The sequence below is a fragment of the Marmota monax genome, unplaced genomic scaffold (genome assembly GCF_021218885.2).
Source record: "Marmota monax isolate L192 unplaced genomic scaffold, Marmota_monax_Labrador192_F-V1.1 WCK01_AAM20220418_F8-fsc00115, whole genome shotgun sequence".
NCBI classification, from domain to species: domain Eukaryota; kingdom Metazoa; phylum Chordata; class Mammalia; order Rodentia; family Sciuridae; genus Marmota; species Marmota monax.
The window spans coordinates 2,969,288-2,991,970 of NW_026694419.1; the positions used below are offsets into that span (position 1 = coordinate 2,969,288).

The 22,683-nt window shown below is 39.5% G+C and overlaps 1 protein-coding gene and 1 non-coding gene across 4 annotated transcripts in view; both read left to right on the forward strand.

Moving 5' to 3' along the window:
- Tpd52 (tumor protein D52) overlaps positions 1 to 22,683 on the forward strand; it is a 107,687-nt gene that overhangs the window by 22,198 nt on the left and 62,806 nt on the right. The window contains exon 1 of one of the 3 annotated variants that reach the window (XM_058570712.1): positions 18,729 to 18,774. The exons of the other annotated variants lie outside the window; for them this stretch is intronic. Within the exon in view, the coding sequence (XP_058426695.1) occupies positions 18,747 to 18,774 (28 nt within the window). The 5' untranslated portion in view covers positions 18,729 to 18,746. Of the gene's footprint in view, positions 1 to 18,728; positions 18,775 to 22,683 lie in introns of those variants that run through there. 3 annotated transcript variants of the gene reach the window in all.
- LOC124109585 (U6 spliceosomal RNA) lies at positions 7,619 to 7,725 on the forward strand. The gene has a single exon (XR_006857027.1). It is a non-coding gene; the product is annotated as a U6 spliceosomal RNA (small nuclear RNA).

Genomic DNA, 22,683 nt, shown 5'->3' on the forward strand with positions numbered 1-22,683 from the left:
CTCCCATGAACTTCTCCAAGAAGCCCCCTGTTCTGAAGCCTAATAATGTTTAATGTAAGAGGAGGCATCTGAAGGGCTTGCTGCAATTGCTATAGAGAGGCCGTGTTGGCCTCAGCTGTGAGACACAGGCAGGCCTTTTAGCAACCAGAGCAAGAGCAAAAGGTCATTTAATCTCCGCTCGAAGTGCCCTCTTGGTTCTGGTGAGCATTGAGCATTCTCCATGGTCTCCCATATTGTAATGTGTCTAACATTTTTAACTGTTCATGATTTTTTAAAGTACTGTTTTATTTGAATTAGAATTTTATTTGGACTAGTTCCAGTTGCAGAATCTTATTAGCCTTGTATGTTGGTAAAATTACAAATATAATTTCCTTGCCAATTGTTTGTAACATCGTACAATTCTTCACAGTAGGTTAAAAGAACAAAATATTATAATATTTATAATAATTATAAAATATTAAAAAATTCTTGCCTGACAAAGATTGCTTTCATTTGAAGAAGCATAAATGCTCTTGATTGATTGAGTATACCTAGAATTTTAAAAAACTTATTATAAAATTTGTCTTATTTTGTCACGTAATTTAAATTTTGGAATCTTTTACATGAATTTCATTTTATGGATTAACCAACAAATGGAGTGTGATTTTAGTGATTGTTTAAAAAGCTAATCTTTATATTTCATGAATATTATATGAGAATGTTTCATAAATAACATTTAAAAATATTTTTAGTTGTAGATGGACACAATGCCTTTATTTTATTTAGTTTTATGTGGTGCTGGGGATCGAACCCAGGGCCTCACACATGCTAGGCAAGTACTCTACCACTGAGCTGCAACCCCAGCCCCATAAATAACATTTTTGGGAAAACATTTTTGCTTCTTTTTGTCTGCTTTGGTGCCTAATATGGTGGAATGTATTAGGAACTTTTTTTTTTTTTTTTCTCCTTGTGCTGGGGATGGAACCTAGAGTCTCACACATGCCAGGCAGACACTGCACCACTGACTACATCTCCAGCCCAGAATGTTCTAGAATCTAATAACCATTTAACAAATGTGCTTCACGTTGAAAATGAAACTATCCAATTCTTAGTAGGTTCAGTGTTTCTACTTTCTTAGTCTTCTGAGTGAGGTTATATGATCCTTGGTAAGTTCTGGAAATATTAATTTTTGGTTGACTACTCAGTTAGTTGTCTATAAAGTAATGGATACTATGCTAAACTATGATACTTTTAGAAATAAAAGGAGAGAAGGAAAGGCATCCTTGGCTTCTGTACCTAAGTAAGGTATAGATAGGTGGGGGAGGCCAGGATGTGTTATTTAGAGTGGTACTCTGTATAATTATTAGTTCAGAATAAGCTTATGGGTGGCCTCCTGTTAAGTTTTAAAAAGTTCTGATTAATATATGTTTTAAGGGAGCCAAACTTTTAGTTGGGGCCACCCTTATGAATTCAAGGATGGTAGAGCCTCTTGGGATTTGTGGCAACAAAAGCAAATAGGAATGACTTTGGGTCTTCAGGTTGCTGCTTATACCTTCCTATTCTGGGCACAACTTCTCAAAGGCCCAGAGAGGGGAAGGGAGTGAATGATTTGACAAGCTTTGTTCTGGGTGTTTTGTTAACTTCTAGATGGGTGTCATTTTCTCTCTTCAATAGCTGTCTCAGTCATTTATAGGTGATCCAAGGGTCCAAGAAGTGGATACTTCTTCCTTGCTCATGATCCATAGTGGAGTCAAGATGGAAACCTGAGTTGATTGGATTCTTAATTGTGTGATCTATGGCCACTACTGTCAACCGTCAGCTGTGGGAAGATCTGGGTAGATGTCTTGGTGGGTGGTGTTCTGTTGCCTCCTGACCTACCTGCCTTAACCTCACTTCCCCTGTGAACATGTGCACCCATGGGTACGTGTGAACACATAACTGAACATGTGTACAGAGGCCTTAGCTCTTTCTGTATTTTGGGCACATCATCATCATCATCAAGATGATGTTTCTGTGAACTATTTCTCCTTCCCCACTGCTTCTGGTAGCAATATAAGAGAGGGGAGGGGTAAGAAAGGTAAGCAAAGATTGAGTTCTGGGTAGGATCTCTCTGAGTGTGCTTTTTTCTTTCCTCTTTCTTTGACCCTCCATGTTTTTTCTCATGTGGTCCCTGATTAGAGAAGGTCTCTCCATGGTTAATCAAGTCTTTTTATCATTGGGAAAAAGCCCAATCCTAGTGTAACATCCAGCAATGTCACTTCCCAGTTTTTTCTGTACGCAGGAGTGGGGTAGGTGTGAGTCCCTAACATGACCAGGCCAAACTGCTCTCGGTGAGAAGAGATAGGCTGCATCCATGTCTTAATGTAGGGTGGGATGCAGGGCCATGAGCCTTAAAGCAGAGTGACATCAATGTTAAAGACTGAGCCATGCAATTTGAGTGAAGAGAAAGGAGTAAATCCTGAGAGTGAGATTGCAAAGTATTGTCATAAATGATAAACCACTTTCCTTGGATCACAGTGTTGAGAATTTTGGCAGGTCATCCTAGGGAAGAACATTCCAGATAAAGGGGCTATGGAGCTTGTCTTAGTGTCTGTTGCTGCAAAACATACTATTCCCTTCCAAAACAGAACACAACCTAGAACATTGTTACCTCTCGCGGTCCCTGCAGCTCCGGAGCTTGGTGTGAGCTAGCTGAGTGGTTCTGGCTCAGTGTTTTCCTGGAGGATCCAGTAAAGCTGTTGGTTGGGGCTCCAACGATCCCAAGGCTCAGTGGGACTGGAGGATCTACCTCCAAGCTCACATGGGTAGGAGGTGTCAGTTCCTTGCTCCTGAGTCTCTCTGTAAGGCTGTGTAGGACAGGGCTTCTCTCAGGGTCAGTGATCTAAGAGAGAACCCAAGAACTGTTTTAGTCTGTTGGTTGCACAGATCAACCCTGGTACCATGTGCAAAAGGCCTACACAGTGTGTATATCTCAGTGATCTTGGGGCCATAGAGATGATGGTCCAGGTGTGCGATGTATGTGGGGAAAAGGCACACCTACTTTAGCTGGGACCTAGGGGCTCAGGAGTGATGTCTGGAAGGTAAAATTGATGTTGATGAGTGGTTGAGTTTTGTGGGGTGTGGAACATGTGGAATTGACCTTCAAGTAGCCTAGTCTAGTTGGGTGTTAGCATTTTTTGTTTAACTGTAATCCAAGTAGGAAATTAATACACATGCAGAGGTATGGGTTGTAAGGATGAGAGTTTGGAGGTCACTGGGAGCTGAGGGAGTAGAGCAGAGCCAGGTTTGTGTGGATGGGGTTTGGTCCAAGTGTGGCTCACCTTGGGTTTTTATGCCATGGACTGCTGTGATTGTGCACATGTACACACACACACACACACACACACACACTTGTCATTGAAAGAGCCTCTGTTTGTGTGTTTTCTTGCTAGGATGATGGAACTTGTAGAATGCTAGTGTAGAATCAAGTTAAGTGGTTACTCTAGTTGGTTTGGGAGTGTTGACCCCTCTAACTTTTCTGGTTTTAAGTGGTGCAGAAGTTGGAGCTGGTAGGAAATATGTAATTTTCTAGATTGCACTTCTACTAAACCTTTTAATTTATGTTGTATTGTTTAGAGTTTGTTACCACATGTGACCAATTCACTTAAAAATAGATGACATGAGGGAATTGTGTTTGTCCAGGTCATTGTTAATTTTAAGAGACATGTCCTGCACCCTGGGAGGTCTTAACCATTGTTACTTATGTGGATTACTTTTCAGTAGTTAGTTAATCTCTTTAGGTCATTAACAGCTTAGAGATTAATACACAAACCCACAAAATACTACTTTGTGCTTGAAAAAAGAGTTAATGTTCCTGGAAAAAGCAAGCTGCTTTTTCTAGCTAACAAGGTAAAGCCGGTGTTCCCAGTGGGTCAGGTTATAAGACTCGATGAGTCAGGAGTGATGTCATTCTGGGGGACAACTATAGAGTAGATTAGAATTTTGCCTCAATTTAATTAAAAGATTCTAACTTTAATCTACCTTCCCATCTGAGGGACACATATGTACTTTAGGTTCTGTTCCTGATTTTCCATGTAATCTGGGGAGAACTCCGGACTTTGACATTGGGGAGGGCTCTCATTCTTGCCACCAAACAAAGGGAAAGCATTTATACGGGACATTGGACCAGTGTCTGTGTGTCACAGGCTGGCCAGTGCCGAGAAAATCTCCAGGGCTTAGCATAAAACAAAGGCATGCTTTGTTGTGTTGAGAGCATAAATAGCTTGCTCTTATTTTCCTTTTTTTGAGTCAGATATGTGGTTGGAATTGCTTAACTGTAACACGGTGTCTGCTCAGTGAGCCGGTTTGTTCACTTTTCCTACACAGGCAGAAGAGCTGGTCTGGGGGTTCAGCCTGGGTGACTTTGGAGCCAGGTGTCACCCTTGAGTGACAGGCTCTCCACTTACAACTATCCTGTGTACCTACCAAGATGGTTGGAAGAATTGAAAAATAGCCACTGTTTTTTAAAATTTGATTTTGTGTTAAGACCATTTTCCATGAGACCTACACTCCTAATAAATTTTTAAATGTATAATATAGTATTGCTAGCTGTGGTATTTGAGTGCATTTTGTAAGTTGTCCAAGCACAGACACATTTATTGTTGCATATTATTTTTTTAGTTGTAGTTGGACATAATACCTTTATTTTATTTATTTATTTTTATGTAGTGATGAGGATCGAACCCAGCGCCTTGCACGTGCTGGGTGAGCATTCTACTGCTGAGCCACAACCCCAGCCCTGTTGCATATTATTTTAATAGTTATGCTGATTTTTTTCCCCCCAGGGGAAACCTTACCTCTGCTCTTTAAGTTGCATATGCTCAATAGTGGGTAATTATTAACTGTACCAATCTAGATCACATACAGTACAGTCTTTGGATAACATGAATAGTTTATAAGTTTAAATGTTCTTAAAGTTTGTACATATGAAACTCTGAAAAAAAATCTTTTTTTTTTTTTTTTTTTTTTGTCATAAGATCACTGTCCTGGACTGCTGATGGGTACAAGTTTCTCTTTGGGGTAATGAAATGTTCCTAAAATTAGATCCGGGTGACGGTTGCACAACTATGAATAAACCCTTTATAACCACTGAATCGTACTCTTTACGGAGGGTGAATTTTACAGCGTGTGGATTATGTCTCGGTAAAACTGCTGTTAAGAAACAAAACACGTCCCTAAATGTTACTACAAAAATCCCCTCATTTCTGGCCTCTCAGTGTCTAAGACACAGTAAGCTATTCAGCACATACAGGTATCTGAATGTTGAACAGTATTTTAGTCCATTTTCTGCTGCTGTAATGAAATATCTGAAACGAGGTAATTTCTAGTGAACACAGATTTCATTCAGCTCGTGTTCCTGGGAGCTGGGATGTCCATGGTGCAAGGACCTTTGTGCTGCCTCGTCCCATGGAGTAACGTGGAAGGGTGAGAGAGAAGCCAGAGAGTGCTGAACTTGCTCTTATGACAGATCCACACTTGCAGTGACAGATCACCCTCTTCTCTGATAATAAAATCCATTCATGATTGCAGATCTCTTGTGACCTAATGACCTCTGATGAGTCCTCACTTCCCAACACTGTTGCATTGGGGATTAAGTTTCTAACACATGAATTTTGAGAGACACATTCAAACCCTAGCAGATAATGCAGTTGAAGTAATCCAAATGGCACAAATAGGTCAGAGTGGGTGTAGGGGCTGTAAGAGTGGGAGTAAAACTCCCAGGGGAGAGGAAGGTCCCAAGGGTGGCAGGGATGTTGGCTCAGAAGGAAGACATGCCTCATCCAGATGGGAAGACTGTAGTTGAGTCTGGATGCAGGTTGGACACAAGTCCTGTGTTTGAAAGTTGGATAGTATTTTATGATTCCAGTCCTGGTTACTGGGGTCTTCTACATCAGGGTGGGCTTGAGGCTAGAGAAAGCTGCATTTTGTGGAAGTTGGGGAGGTGAGGATGGGGTGAGCCGTAAGTTCTTCATTTGCTATGTCTGGGTCCTGGCATTGCAAGGTGATAGATAGCCAAGGGATGAGGGGAGGTAAGAAGTGGAGCCACACCTGGGACTGGGCAGTTGTTGAAGGGCCGACTGTCTGCTTTGGGAGTTTGGGAGCTACTTTTGGGGTCAGTTTTAGTTTTTTCCTTTGTGTATTTTTATTTTTGATAACTCTCCATAAAGGAGTACCTTTTCAGTTCCCTTGGTGCTGATAGCCCTGTACTGGGGTGTAATGTAGCTAGTGCCTTTTCAGATTTCCAGTTGCAAAGCTTAAGAGTTTCATTTGAGCACCTGCAGAAGCAGATGACTAAGATTTAGGAAGCCACACTTCCCCTCCTCAGAGGGCATTCAAATTCTCTTCCTGTTGGGTTTTATGCAGTAAGCTTTCAGATGGAAGATTCTGTCACTTGGCATTTTATTGTCAAAGACAGATCTTTTAAATGTACTCTTTTACTGAGGAATGTTTAAATTCTGAAGCACCCTCTTTCAAAGGACCGAATCGATGAGCACCATAAGGAACTTGGGATTACTGTGTGAGTCCTACTTCTGAGGCTTCCACCCAACTTGTTTTTGTGTTTATGAAAAATAATACGTGCTCAAGGCAAATAAATTCAAGTAGTATAAAGTGGCGTGCAGTTAAAAGCCAAACTCTCTTTACCTGGACCCATTTCCTGCAGATAACAACTGTCATGATTGGCCTTTTGGGTGTCTCACCAGAAATGTCCAGGCATGTAATGTGGTCAGCCACCTGCTTGTCCCACACATTGTCTTGTACTTTGCTTGTAACTTCCTTGAATCTTGACCATTTTTCCTTATTTGGCATGTAAAGATTTTTAAAAAAAATAATCCTATTGAGGTATAATTTGCCATAAATAACTACCGTATAATTTACCTTAAAATTTGCTTTTTAATGAGGAATTCATTGATATTTAGTAAACTTAGCATTGTGCAGCTGTCACCATAGTCCTTTTAGAACCTTTCTGTTGCTCTGTGCCTGTTTACAGTCCTGCACGTTCCTACCCCCAGGCAACCCCTAATCTACTTTCTGTCTCTGCAGATTGATTTTACTCTTTTAAACAGAGGCTGCTGGTCCATTTTGTGGAAGTACAAAAATGCACGTAACTGGTCTCTTTCCAAGCAGATTTAGTTTTTTTGCTGATGTATTATTCTAAAGCTTTCCTACTTCCTCCTAAAAATGTTTTGACAAGATGGAAATTTTGCCTTTGAGCCACACTTTGTAAGATTGATAAAGGAATTTTAGCTGAAATTGTTTATGGGTTTTCCAGTCATTAACTGTAGGACTAGGAGAATTTTAGGGCCTGGATAATTATCTGCATTTGAATAGAAACTGCCTGAGGTTGTTCTTGATTAGGTAGAATTCCATGCATTTAATGTGTATTTTATGGATGTGGATGAAGTGGAACTAAATATTTGCACATGATTGAGGCTGAAGGGAATTTATTATTTGGGTTTTCACTTTCATCTCTAAGTAGGAGGATTTCAGGAGCTGTGGAATGTTCAGGCATATAATTAAGAATATATTTTTCTAACTGTGTATTGGGACCTATTACTGGGTGATGACTTTTGACCAATTGTTTTTTAAGAAACAAAGTAGAGTGCTCCCTTTGGCAGCACATATACTAAAATTGGAACTATACAGAGAAGATTAGCATGGCCCCTGCGCAAGGATGACACGCAGATTCTAGAAGCATTCCATATTTTTTTAAAGGAGAATAAAATCATGGCATTTGCAGGTAAATGGATGGAGTTGGAGAATATAATACTGAGTAAAGTAAGCTAGTCTTCCAAAACCAAATGCCGAATGTTTTCTCATATATAAGGATGCTGCTTCATAATGGGGATGGGGGGGGGCATGGGAGGAATGGAGAAACTTTAGATAGGGCAAAGGGGAGGCAGGGGAAGGGAGGGGGCATGGGGGTAGGAAAGACAGTGGAATGAGATGGACATCATTACCCCTGAGTACATGTATGAAGACACGAATGGTGAATGGTGTGACTCTGCTTTGTGTACAATCAGAGACATGAAAAGCTGTGCTATATATGTGTAATGAGTTGAATCGCATTCTGTTGTCATGTATAACAAATTAGAATAAAAAAAGGAATAGAACAGTATAATAGTAAAATATTTTACATGTTGTGATGATGAGCCTTGTTCTCTGAAACTTGAGATTTAGTTGTGTGTGTGTTTGTGTGTGTGTGTTAGATAAATATCAGAATCAAGGGATCTAACAGGTTATATTCAGGATTCCTCCACATCTGAGCTTCTGGGTGTTGGTATGGTAGGGTGAGAAGACTAGGATCCAATGGCTAGTGTTTTGTTTTTTTTTTTTTGAGAGGGAAGGGTACTGGGGATTGAACTCAGAGGTGCTGTGCCACTGAGCTACATCCAGAGCCCTTTTAATTTTTTATTTTGAGGCAGGGTCCCACTGGGTTGCCCAGACTGGCCTCCAATTTGTGATCCTCCTTCCTCAACCTCCCAGATCACTAGAATTACAGATATTTGTCACCGTGCCTAGAAAGTGGTTACTTGATTGAGATAAAAATGTGTTGGGGTTAGCTAGGGAAGTCAGTTAGTTAATTGTGGGAACTGAGAGGTGAAAATGACACTTCCTGTGTAACCACTTTTCTTTACCAAAATAATGAATCATTTCAAATGTTCTTGACAGGAGGCTTTGAGTGATTTCTGTTTATCAACTAATCGCTTCTGGAATTTTTGAAAACATTATATACAGCTAGATTAGGAAAGATTTTAGAAAAATTAAATTCATTGGATCTTGTGGTTGAAAGTAATGTGAATGGCCCATCCTGTGCAGGTTTCTATCTGAGGAATGCATCCTTCTAACATATCTGTTTGATATTTCTACATACCGTATTTGTATATATCAGTCAAAAGAGAAGTCATTAATTCCAGGGATCCCAGTTCTTTAGTTTCTTCATGTTGAAGATTAGGCTTCATATGTCTCAGTTTTCTGGATTGGGTAACTGTATTACTTATCACTGTTTAATAGATTATCTCAAAATTTAGTGGCTTAGGCATCAAATATTATCTCAGGAATAAGTTGGGAATCTTGGATTGAATTATCTGGATGGTCTGGCTGAGGGTTTCTTATAAGACTGCAATCAAGTTGACAGGGCTGCATTCAATGGAAGGTTGCATGGGCAAGAGGATCCTCTTTTAAGATGGCTCACTTACATAGCTGTTGGCAGGAGACCTGTGTTCCTCACTGTGTAGCTTTCTGCATGGAGTTGCTTGAGTGTTTGCATGACACACTCTCACATCAAGAGTGAGGAAGAAGGGCTGTGGATATAGCTCAGTTGGTAGAGTGCTTGCCTGGCATGCATAAGGCCCTGGGTTCAATCTCTAGCACCACACACACACACACACACACAAAAAGAAGAGGTAAGAATAGAATGTCTTTTATGATTTTACTTTGAAATATGTATAATATACTAAGTGTATTATATATAATCACGTATATAATCACTTCTGTATTTTATTGGTCACACAGACCAACCCTGATACAGTGTGGGAGGGTGTACCCAAGAGTGTGAGTACCAGCAGGTGGGATCGCTGGGGCCATCATGGAGACTGGTCACCATAGCAGCTGACTAGATGATGGCTATGGTAATGTTTCAGGGGATGTTGGTGGGATCTTGTGGTCTTCCTGAGCACAGTTCAACTTAACTGTCGATGATGAGTTGAGTTTGGCTGTGCTGAGTTTAATATACAGTTGTGTGTTGCTTAATAGGGGTATGTTTTGCAAAAGATGTCTTTAGGTGATTTTTGTTGGCCTAATACCATGGAGTGTGCTTGCACAAATATAGATGGCATAGCCTATGGCATACCTTGACTAAATGGTGTGGCATGTTGCTCCTAGGCTGCATCGTACAAGAGAAACTTAAATGCTTAAAAATTATTCTTCCTTGGTGTGTATTGACTGTTCTCTTCCTCTTTACCCGGCTTCCTCAAGATGTACCAGCAGTTCTTTTCCTTTTTAATGTTAGTGATACCAGCAGTTTCTGGACTCCAGATTGAAGAATGGAGACAGGGTCTGCAGCAATCCATTAGAATAGAGGTGGTGGTGTGATCTAGGCCTGTGGTAGGAGGAATGGAAAGAAACAAAGCCGAAGGATTTGGTTGTGCACTAGCTGAATTAGTGGATGGGACCAGGAAGTAAAAAGTATAAATAGGGTGACTGCAGAGAGTGCTCTGTGTGTGTGTGTGTGTGTGTGTGTGTGTGTGTGTGTCTGGGACTTGAATCCAAGGGCATTCATCACTGTGCTACATCCCCAGTCCATTTTATTTATTTATTTTGGAGACAGGGTAATTCTAAATTGCTGAGAGTCTTGCTAAATTGCTGAGGCTGACCTCAAACTTGCGGATCTTCCTGCCTCAGCCTCCCTAGTTGCTGGGATTAGAGGCACGTGCCACCATGTGATTATGTTATTAAGAAACCAGAAAGAACAGAAAGGAAAAGAGAAAAGAATATCTGGTTTTGGAGGGAGAGAAGTAAAATTCAGTTTAGATTTTAAATTGAAGGGAATGGGTGTTATCTACCAGATGGTTTTACTGGAGATTATGACCCCAGATGGCTATAATGTTCCTTGATGTTACTCTTTGAACCTCTTGCAAATCAGAGGGTATAAAGTTCTTATAGGTAACATCTTGAGTTGGTCCAGAAAAAGGGATTTGTGGTTTATGGAAGAAAGGTAGAGAATAATTTTTCCCCCCAGTACTGGAGGTTAAACACAGGGAATCTTTACCACTGAGTTACATCCCCATCCCTTTTTATTTTACTTTGAGACAGGGTCTTGCTAATTTGCTTTGGTGAACTTGTACTCCTTCTGCCTCAACTTCCTGGGTAGCTGGGATTATAGGCATGAACTACTATGTCTAGTAGAAAAAACATTTTTTAAGCACTAAGAATTGTTACTTTTGAGTGTCATACTTATTCTTCATAGCAATTATAAAAAGTATGTTGGTTACCCTAGTTTTAAAAATATAGGAAAAATGGGACTGCAGTTACCAGCGGACCTGTTCAAGGTCACAGAGCTAGTAGATGTGGGAGCTAAGATTTGCATTCTGCACTCAGTTTTTATCAGTAAATCAATCTTCTTTTTATATCAGCATCAAAGGATGTTATGGCTAGTTGAGTTGCTAGAATCAGAACATTACAAAGGATACGCTCAGAAATGGCATGTGGACCCCAGGAACAAATCTCCTGTCATCTTTTGCCCTTCATTTCTTTAGCCACTAGAGGATGTCTTCATGTGGTACTCTTATGTCCCAAAGGGCACTGTTCCCTCCTGCTATTGAGGCTGGAGACTGTATTTCCTTTTGTTAATCAGTAAGAGGTAGCATCGAAAAGCAAATGGAGGTCTGGCTTCAAATCCTATCCTTAAAAGCCTCTGGCACCGTTCACTCCTCTTCCCTCTTGGTCCTCTCCAGCCTCACCCTGATATACTGTAAAACCAGAAGGGACAGTTCTGTGTGGCTCCCATCATTGATTGTATTATGTCAGTGTGGAAGAGGGAGGGTTGGTTGGCAGATAGATTTTCCCACAGGATCCTAAATCCTCTCTCGCAAATAATATCAATCACAATTTCCAATAAGTAATTCTGGAACATTTACCATATATGGAAAGATTTGTGGACACAGAAAGAGTTAATCCTTTATAGTAACTGAATTAGATTTAAAAAAATTTTTTTTTAGTTGTAGATGGACACAGTACCTTTATTTTATTTATTTAGTTTTATGTGGTGCTGAGGATCGAACCCAGGGCCTCACATGTGTTGGTGAGCACTCTACCACTGCCATAACCCAAGCCCCTGAGATTTTTATTGTCCCACTTTTTTTTTTTTTTAAGTTGTCAATGGACCTTTATTTTACTTATTTATATGTGGTGCTGAGATTCAAACCCAGGGCCTCACTTATGCCAGGCAAGCGCTCTACTGCTGAGCCACACAATTCTAGCCCTATTGTCCCACTTTTATTGAAGAAGTTGGTTTCACCAATTTATACATATAGTAAGTAGTAGATATTTAGCAGCATTTGCATCCCTGGGGTTTAAGATTTTGATGTTCTGTGCTAGGATGCTGAGTTGTCTCTTCACATGAAACCTCTTCCAAACAAAAGCCATTTCATCCATAGCTAGTCTTAAGCCATTTGGTTTTGATGGCTGCTACGTGGAGGAGCCATAAGGGGATATATGGCTGAGACAGCCAGTGGTTCTCCTCTCTTAAGAAGGAATCTTCTTGTAGGTATTGCTGTAGGGTTCTGAGTTCTAAGGAAGACTAAACGTGGCCACATCTCAACAATGTTGGGTGAGGGCGGAGGAAGTGAACTGCTTAATAGTGGCCCAGGGACTCTATGAAAGCTACCTGATAAATGTACCACTATACCTGGGAAGTTGTGCTGAAGTCTTGCCTAAGAGGAGTGAAGGGCTTAGGAGACATACTGATCTTTTGAAGACACCAGGATATTAGATGAGATTAGCATTTAAAAGGGAGTCTCAATTATTCAGTGTACCAATTAATACTTGAGGGTGTTCATGTGCCAGATATTTTGCCATGAAGAAATGTGTTTACTGTGATTAATAAAGCAGGTTTATCAGTATAATAATTTATTAGTTCCAGAGGAATATACCTGACAAGCAAATGGAGTCATTGGTGAGTTTGCTTCCCTTCTGTAGGTGGCCAGTTTTTACTGGCCTCCTCATCTTAACACCAGGCTTTGTTCTTGACCCTTCTCTCAATTTTCTGTCCACACTGGTCTTGTAGGTGATCTTACTTAGTACCAGGGCTTTGAATACCATCGAGACACTGACTCTCCAAGCCAAAACTTCACCCCCTCCCAACCCCCCTGTTCCCAGGATTCACTGTTGTGGGTGGGAAGAAAAAATAATTCCCAGGATTTGGGAGAAGACTGGTTAAACTACTTTCCCCCTCCATTACCCTCTTTTTAAAAATGTTATTTTAAGTATGGTTAAAATTGTTCCTCTTCATTAACAGAAGCATGAAATCAGATATTTTATTTCCCAGCCCTTAGGCAATACTTAGTGTGTTGATGACTCTTACTGGGTAGAAAATGTCAGGATTTATCTTTTTTGTGGGTTGGATTAAGGGTGAGCTCTAATGTTGAGGGCAGGTGAGGTTGGTTTCTATAAACAGTTCATCCTGGAGCTGTGCATCTTAATGTTTAAGTCATTCCAAACAATGTTTCTTCAAGCTATAAATGTGAAAAAAATTTGGCTAGTGTATTGCTGGTGATTTCTGGTCTCCATCTTGTCCATCTCAATTTAAGAAGTAGCTAAAGCTCCCTACTGTGGGCAAGAGAAGTGTCCTGGATGGAGGGCAGTGTGTATCATGTCCTGAAGGTTTCATAGCTCTTTGTAATACTGCTCAGTGACCAGGATGGTGTAGTGTAGTAGGTGGACTGCAATGGGGTTGGTAACAGAGGCCTAAGAGTCTTGTGTGCCTCATTAAAGAAGTAAATTTGGTCCTAAGGGCCATGGAAGGTCTTTGTTTATAACCAGGTACTACAAAGTGAGTTAGAAGTTGGTTTTGTTTTTAATAGAACTGGGGATTAAACCCAGGGATGCTTTGCTACTGAGCTACATTCCCTTTGAAAAATTTGAGACAATCTCAGTAAGTTGACCAGGCTGATCTCAAAGTTATGATTCTCCTGCCTCAGCCTCCCTAGTAGCTGGGCTTACAGACATGTGCCACTGCGCTCGGAGAGCCAGTTTTTTAAACATAGTGGTGCACGCCTATAATCCTACCATCTTGGGAGGATTGCAAGTTCAAAGCCAGCCTCAGCAAAAGCAAAGCCCTAAGCAACTCAGTGACACCCTATCTCTAAATAAAATACAAAATAGGGCTGGGAATGTGGCTCAGTGGTTTAGTGCCCCTGGATTCAATCCTCAGTACCCCGCCCCCCCAAAAAAAGATTTTCCAGCCTATGATATCAATGTCCTATGCTTTTATAGGTTGAGTATCCTTTGTTTGAAATGCTTGGGTTGCTGCCCTCCCCTTCTCTTCCTCTTGTTAACGTACGTGAAATCAGCTGTGCAAACTGTGGCACATAGGTGGTGGTTCTTTAGTGGTAAATAAAAAACAATAACGAAACGTGCAGATAGAATACAAGAGCAGAGAAAACCTACGAGCACTTGGGTGTGACGCAGCTGACAGATCTTGGCGTTGGTGTTTGTGTCACGTAAGACTGGTTGTTATTTTTACAATAATAACAACTATTTAAAATTTGTTATTTTAAAAAAGTCTTTGTGTTTGGAACCAGGCAGATATAATAGTGGGGAACAACCATGAATATCTTCATTATTCATAAACTCGTATGCCTAATATATATAGATGAGAAGGAGGAAATGTCAGAATGGACTCCTGCTTATACATTAAGTTCTTGAAAATAAGTGAGGATTATACTACAACATTGACCTTCAAGTTACAAGTCAAACACACTTTCCAAAGGCCCTCGGTGCCTCTCTAGTATTATCTAATGTGTCGCTTTCTTTCTTCTGTTCAGTTCTCCAAAGAGGTCTGCTCTGTCTTCCCTTCCTTACTTTCAGCTCTGGTCATTAGACTTCTCCCTTCCGTGACTTTCCTGACTGCTGTTGTCCGCATCCCGTCTCCTCCTGCTTGCCACTGGTTCGGCCTTCCTTATCTTACTGGACATTTCTGTTGCGTAGGGGTGCTGTTGCCCCATTCTTCTTCTTGAACCTCTATTCCCAAATCTTTCTGGTTGAACTTGTACAGTGTTGCTCGTACTTCTTGGATCAGTTCTTCAAGATGACATTCTCTGTCCGTCCTTTAAAGTTCATGGTTCTCTGTCTCCCTGGGTGCATTCTGTCAGAGCTTAGGCCTTTCTCACAGTTTTAGCTTCAGTTTTATGCTCATGATTTAGAAACATGTTCTTTGGCTGTTCCTCAGCATCCCAGTCTTATTTCCAACTGCTCATGTAGTATATCTACTTGGATATTCCTTGAACTTGATCAAATGAAATTCAGTTTTCTTTAAACCTTCTTAACCTTTTGCATTCTTTTTTGTTTGGTGACACCACTTTCTAACCAGTCTTTTGAGAGTCATTCTTTTCTCTTTTTTTTTTTTTTTTTTTTTAGCTTCTGTGTGCAGTAGTTTAGTGTGTAAATTTTATCTTTTGAGTCTTTCTCAGCATTCACTTTACTCCTATCATAAGCCACCAAGGATCCCCCCACCAAAACCGCACCCATCATGGAAACGCGAGAGCTCTCCTAGCTGGTCTCTGTCTCTGGGTTTGGTCTCACCTGATCCTCCAGTCACCAGAGGCACTCACCTAAGTGGCTGATCCCAGTGTGTCACCTCTCTGGCTTCTGGTCTCCAACATATAGGTACTTTCCTTGCTCCCATCTCCACTGCCCTTTGTCCGGAGCCTCCTGGTACCCTGTGTTTGCCTTCCCTCTGCTCCTGTGCCCCACTGCTCTGGCCCAGGCTTGCATTTTCTGCCCTTGGGTAAAGCTCAGCACTCTCAGCCTGGCAGGGAAGGTTCTCCAGACCTTACTTTCTAACGTAGATAATTTATTCCTGTTCTTAGAATGGACCTGTCTTTGTGTGTTGTTGTCTATTCAGCCCAAATGCTGCTTCTTATTCAAATGCTGTGCACTCCAACCTGGCTTAATCATATTTTTTTCTGTTTTGTTTTGAGATGCAGTGTATTGCAACAGATTTGAAAGCCCTCCTCAGGGTGTAAGACTTGATACCTGGTTCTCATGAGAGGACTCCCCTGTGATTTTAGCTAAATTAAATGAATGGTTTGATCTACAGTGTTCTCATGGATAAAATGGCAGTGATGGTATAACAACATTGCCTCAGAATTTTTTTTTGAAGCTATGAGTATATTGAAAACAAAAGAGGACTCTATAAGGTAGAAATAATAAACTGATAAACATAATCCTATAGTACTTATTATGTAACTAATAATAATGGAAAAGGAAACTTTCACCTATGTCTTATTACTCATAGCTCTAGGACCTCTGCCATAAAGAAAAAGGACAAATTCAGGGCTGGGGTTGTAGCTCAGTGGTGAAGAGCTTGCCTGGCATGTGTGAGGCACTGGGTTCCATTCTCAGCACCACATAAAAATAAATAAAGGTATTAAAAAAGAAAAGAAAAAGAAAAAGGACACAGTCAGACTGGATCCCTGGTGGTACCTCAGGCTGAGAGTATGAAGGGAGACAAAGGTGGCCGGCAGTGCAGGCTAGGGTCATAAAGGCTGGGTTAGGTCTGGGATTGGATTGTTTTGGAGTTAATTACAGGTATTCGAATAAGAATGTAATCTCAGTTAGAATTTCTTGTAGCAAATGTACAGAGTTTAGGGGGAGATAATTATAAGATATTTCTCGAGTGCCTTTTGAGGTTTCATAGGATTAGCTTGTATGGTCTATTTGTATGCTTGACTACTTCCACACAATGTACTTGTTAGTTTTGCACTGTGGCATTTGTGAGGATTAATGGCTGCATTAAGAATAAACCCAAGACTCTAAGAGATCATTGTGAAAACATTGTCAAAATCCCCAGTCTCTGTGGCCATAATCTTTTGATGGAATTGAGTAATGTGGCTTCTTATCCTTTGCGGAGGAGGGTCTTGTCCTGTCATGTTCATTGGGGACTCCTGTCATTCTTGCCTTTTCTGGACTTGTGAAAGGGTGGCAGTTTTGCCGCATTCATCTTAATCCTTAGTTTTACATTGATTATTTGTTCCTGTGAAAAATGATAGAAATGTTGACTCCAGTTGTCTTGGCAAGATATATTTGCAAATTTGTATGGGTAAAGGAAGAGAAAACCAATATAAACAAATTTTGAATTTTTATTTTACTATCAACATTATATTTAAAGATGTGTGGCAGTTGAAGAAAGCCTGCTTCATTCTGAACTATTTTTCTTAGATTTTAGATTTTTCTAGCTAAAATGATTATAATAAATATTTGTTTATATTACTCACTAGAGAGGATCAAACACTTTACATACTAAAGCTGCATTTCACTTCTGTACATATATTGCATTTTAGTACCATCAGTAACTTCCCGAATCAAACTGTAATTCAGTCCACACATGATTTTTTATTAACTGGTCCCCTCCCACCATCTGTTTTAGAAATGTATTCCAAGGCCCCCAGTGGATGCCTAAGAGTATACATGGTGTCAAACCCTGTATGTGTTGTTTTTTTTCTGTACATACAGTCCTATGATATAAATGATTTATAAGTGAGACACAAAAATGGGGAAAAAGGCATACTCATACATTGCTGGTGGGACTGCAAATTGGTGCAGCCAATATGGAAAGCAGTATCCAGATTCCTTGGAAATCTCGGAATGGAACCACCATTTGACACAGCTGTCCCTCTCCTCAGTCTATACCCAAAAGACTTAAAAACAGCATACTACAGGGACACAGCCACCTCAATTTTTATAGCAGCACAAGTCACAATAGCTAAACTGTGGAGCCAACCTAGATGCCCTTCAGTGGATAAATGAATAAAAAAAAAGTGTCATATATACACAATGGAATTTTACTCAGCAATGGAAGAGAACAAAATTATGGCATTTGCAGGTAAATGGATGGCGTTGGAGAAGATAATGCTAAGTGAAGTTAGCCAATCTCCAAAACGCAAATGCCCAATGTTTTCTCTGATATAAGGAGGCTGACTCATAGTGGGGCAGGGAGGGGGAGCATGGGAGAAATAGATGAATTCTAGATAGGGCAGAGGAGTGGGAGGGAAAGGGAGGGGGCAAGGGATTAGCAAGGATGGTGGAATGTGATAGACATCATTATCCAGCATACATGTATGAAGACACGAATTGGTGTCAACATACTTTATGTACAACCAGAGATATGAAAAATTGTGCTGTTTATGTGTAATAAGAATTGTAATGCATTCCGCTGTCATTTATTTAAAAAAATAAAAAAATAAGTAAAAAAATAATGTGGCATTTATACACAATGGAGTATTACTCTGCATTAAAAAATGACAAAATCATAGAATTTGCAGGGAAATGGATGGCATTAGAGCAGATTATGCTAAGTGAAGCTAGCCAATCCCTAAAAAACAAATGCCAAATGTCTTCTTTGATATAAGGAGAGTAACTAAGAACAGAGTAGGGACGAAGAGCAGGAGAAGAAGATTAACATTAAACAGGGATGAGAGGTGGGAGGGAAAGGGAGAGAGAAGGGAAATTGCATGGTAATGGAAGGAGACCCTCAGGGTTATACAAAAGTACATACAAGAGGAAGTGAGGGGAAAGGGAAAAATAATACAAGGGGGAGAAATGAATGACAGTAGAGGGGGCAGAGAGAGAAGAGGGGAGGGGAGGGGAGGGGGGATAGTAGAGGATAGGAAAGGCAGCAGAACACAACAGACACTAGTATGGCAATATGTAAATCAATGGATGTGTAACTGATGTAATTCTGCAATCTGTATAAGGGGTAAAAATGGGAGTTCATAACCCACTTGAATCAAAGTGTGAAATATGACATATCAAGAAATTTGTAATGTTTTGAACAACCAACAATAAAAAAAAAATAAGTGAGACACAATTAAGTTTAACAACAACTAATAATAAAACAGAACAAATATTATAATATACTATAATAAAAATTATTAAAAAAAATATTAAAAACTTAAAAACTAATTTAATTCTAATTTTGTTTTTTTAGGATGTTTTCGAATTATTATTCTATGTATGCTGCAAAATATATAAACTCAGGTCTGTTTTAAACATTTTCTATCACTCGTCTTTTAACATTTTTTTATAATAGATTAAATTATATGTAGTCAAATTCGTTAGTCTTCTAGTAACTTTTGAATTTTTTAAATCTTAAATCATCTATACTCAAATCATAAATGTAATATCTGATAGGTTTTCTAGAATTTTTCTTGTATAGATTTTCTAATGTTTATGTGTAAGTTTTTTTATTCCATCATGAATTTCTGACTTAGGCTGGAAAATGACTTCTTTTCTTCACTCATATAATATTTTCATATATTAGTTATATTTTCATATATTAAATTACTTTGTAGTCATGGAATTATTTCTGAATTTCAGTTTGTTTCTATATTTTGTTTATTTTGATGCTAGCATTGTATCTTTAAATGCCATATAAACTAAAGCCCGTATTCCTTCAATTAAAAAAAAGTTTATATTTTCTCTTACATATTGTTACATATCTGAAACAAATTTTATGTGACCAGCAAGGTATTAAATAAAAATTGAAACCCTCTTTCTTGAACCTCTCCCTTGTTCCCTTCTTTCCTTTCCTGGGATTGAACTCAGGTCCTCATGCATGCTAAGTACATGCTCTACCACTGAGCCCCATGACCTGCCTTCTATCGTTTCTTTTGTTGTATGTGCTTTTGGTGTCACATCTAAGAAAACATTGCATAATCCAGGCCATGTAATTTATGTCTGTGTTTTCTTAGAATTTTATAGTTTAAGCCCTTACATGTAGGTCTTTGGTTCTAAGTGTGTGCTTTGAGGAATGGATCCAATTTTGCACTTTTGTGTGTGGATAGCCATTTTCCCCAACCATTTTATGAAAAGTCTGTTTTCTTTTTTTAAAAAAATATTTTATTGTTGTCAATGGGCCTTTATTTTATTTATTTATATGTGGTGCTGAGAATTGAACCTAGGGCAAGTGCTATTCCACTAAGCCACAACCCCAGCCCATGAAAAATCTATTTTCATCATTGGATCATCTTGGCATCTTGTAAAAAGTCAATTGACCTTAAATGTGAATTTTGCCTCTGTACTCTTAATTCTTTTCCAAGGATCTGTATGTCTTATCACTAGACCCATGTCCTGTTCTCTTGATTATATATAGTAATGTGGCAAGTTTTGAAATTAGAAAGCATAAGTCTTCTAATATACTATTTCTCAAGATTATTCCAGCTATTTTGGCTATTCAATTTCCACATGAATTTTAGGATGAACTCTTAAATTGCTGAAAGGAAATCAGCTGGGATTTTGATAGGTATTACATTGAATCTGTCAAGTGATTTGGAACGCCATCTTAACAATATCATGAGATTGATGCGCCACCTACTGCGCTAACAAGGCACCTCCATCCTAACATATTAAGTCTTCAGATCCATGGGTATGGGGCATCATCCCACCCATTTAAGCTGTCTGATTTCTTTCAAAAATATTTTATAGTTTTCAGAGTATCAATTCTGCTTTTCTTTTGTTAAAGAAAATTTGCTGTTGCAAATAGAATTTATCTTAATTTCATTTTCATATTATTCATTACAATTGACCAGATACTTGACAACTTTTGTATATTGGTCTTACTTCCTGTAAGCTTGCTAAACTTGTTATGTAGTTCTAATAGTTTTTAATGGATTCTTCAGTTGTTCTATATATGAGATAATGTTATCTGTAAGTAGAGATTATCTTCTTCATTTACAAAACAGATGCCTTTCATTCACAATAGGTTTGATACTGAAGGTGAAAGTGTTGTGGTATAATCAAGGCACTCTAGAAAGAGAGGGATACATGAATAAAGGCACTGCGGTAGGAAAACAGAAAGTTGAGGAAATGCCATCACCCTCGATTTCTGGGTCTCATTTAGTGGAATTAAAGTTAAAGGTCAGTTAGGACCCAGTTTTGGAGTGTGAGGAATCCCTGAGAGGATGTCTGAATTTTATTTATAAGTATTGGAAAGCTACTAAAAGTTTTGAGCTGGACACTGACAAGTAAGTAATCCAACAGATAGATTTCTGTGTGTCAGGTACTGTTGTAGGCACTTTGAGGTATGTCTGTTTTTTTTTTTTTTTTTTTGTGGTGCTAGGGATTGAACCCAGGGCCTGTGCATTCAAGGCAAGCACTCTATCAACTGAGCTATATCCCCAGCCCAACTTTGGGTATGTCAATGAGGAAAAAAGGAAAAAAAAAAGGAAGAAAAAAATTCCTGCTGTTAGAACTGGAGACAGACAATAATGAAGATACGTAATAAGTACATCACATAATATATTAGGTATATATTCCATTATAAAACTAAATAGAGTGGGGCAGTGAGGTTGGTTGCACATGTAGGGGCTTTAAGGTAAAGAACATAGTTGTGTGATTTGAAACAGGTGGTCAAGGTAGAGTTCAGAATAAAGGTGGCAGATGATAGAACCTAGTAGTTCATCAGGGAGGACAGTCTAGAAAGCCAGGGGTGGTGTTGCGTGAGGGGGCAGGTAGGTGCAGGCAGGCATGTGCTGGAGTATTGTATGACCTAATGTGATGCTTTAGTTTTGCAAGTGGAATTCCTTTTCCACTTGGTTGTGTATTTTTATACCTTAGCAAAGTCTAGCACTTAATTACCCTGATAAGCTCTACTTTGTTTTTTAGACTTAAGAGAAATACGATTCTTAAACTGTAGGTATTGTTTACTACAGATAGGGTTCAAGTGTTTCTCGAAGGGTACTCATGGACTATCAGTATCAGAATCACTTGGGAGCCCAGTTACAGATCCAGATATCTGGGCCCTGTCTTGGGGGCAGAGCCGGATGGTAATTAACACAGGCTCCAGAGAGTCAGCCTGCGTTCAAATCCTGGATCGCCCCTTACTTGGTGGTCTTGGGCCAGATATGTAACCTTTTGGCACCTCTCTAATGATACTATCTCGTCCATAAAATTGTTGTGAGATTAAAATGCTATGAAGTGCTCAGAGCGCTGCCAACAGACAATGCCTTGTCATTACTAAGTGTTTGATACTGTTGTTTTGTTTTTATTGATGCATGATCTCTGAAGATGAGACAAGTAATTTTCAGACTCAGCAGTGAACCGGGTGGTTCATTTGGCCATGTGCAATGGGGTATGCATTATTGCTACTTCTAGAACTACAGTAGTATGGTGTCTTTGTTTTAATATGAACCAACTAGTTTTTAAATTTCCCAGATACAGTGGTTTATTTAGCAACTGATGCCATTGTTGTGGTGTGTATGACTGCTAAGCATGTTGTGCTCATTTCCGACAACCCCATGAAATAGGGAGATATTGGCTTAATTTTATAGGTGAAAAACCTAGGTTCATGGACGAAGTGACATGGCCAGTGAGCTATGGAATGCCATGGATATTTTATTTTTCCTGACTCCAGAGCATCCACTCCTTCCTTGATACTGTCTTCTACTTATTATCCTTTGAATCTTGTAAATGTGTACTTTATAGTCAGATGTGTTTGTTCAAATTTTTCCCATACTGATAAAACCCTCATTGGTCATGCTTTATTAGTGGTGAGTCACATCATCCTATAGGATTGAGAACTTAAGAAAAAATATATATATTTTTTGGTCTTTACAAGTGTGGTGAAATAGCACTGAAAAAACCAAAGTATTTTTTTCCATTCTCACGGTCACTCAGTCTACCACAAAATGCTTTTGTGACCAAATGTGTGTGAGCTTTTCCCACCCACAGATTTTCCAAGTAGCTCTGCAGTGGACACAGGCCTGGTGTCCTCTGATTGAGTTCATTCTGACACTGTGTACCTGGAGGTTGAATGATTACACAGGCTGAGAGCTCAGTCCTCTAAGACACTCTCCAGCTTCAGATGCCAGTCCCAAGTCTGGGCCACTGGGGCTTCTGACTGACCAGCTCTGAATTGTAGTTCTCATAAATCTCCTTTTTGGCTTTTAG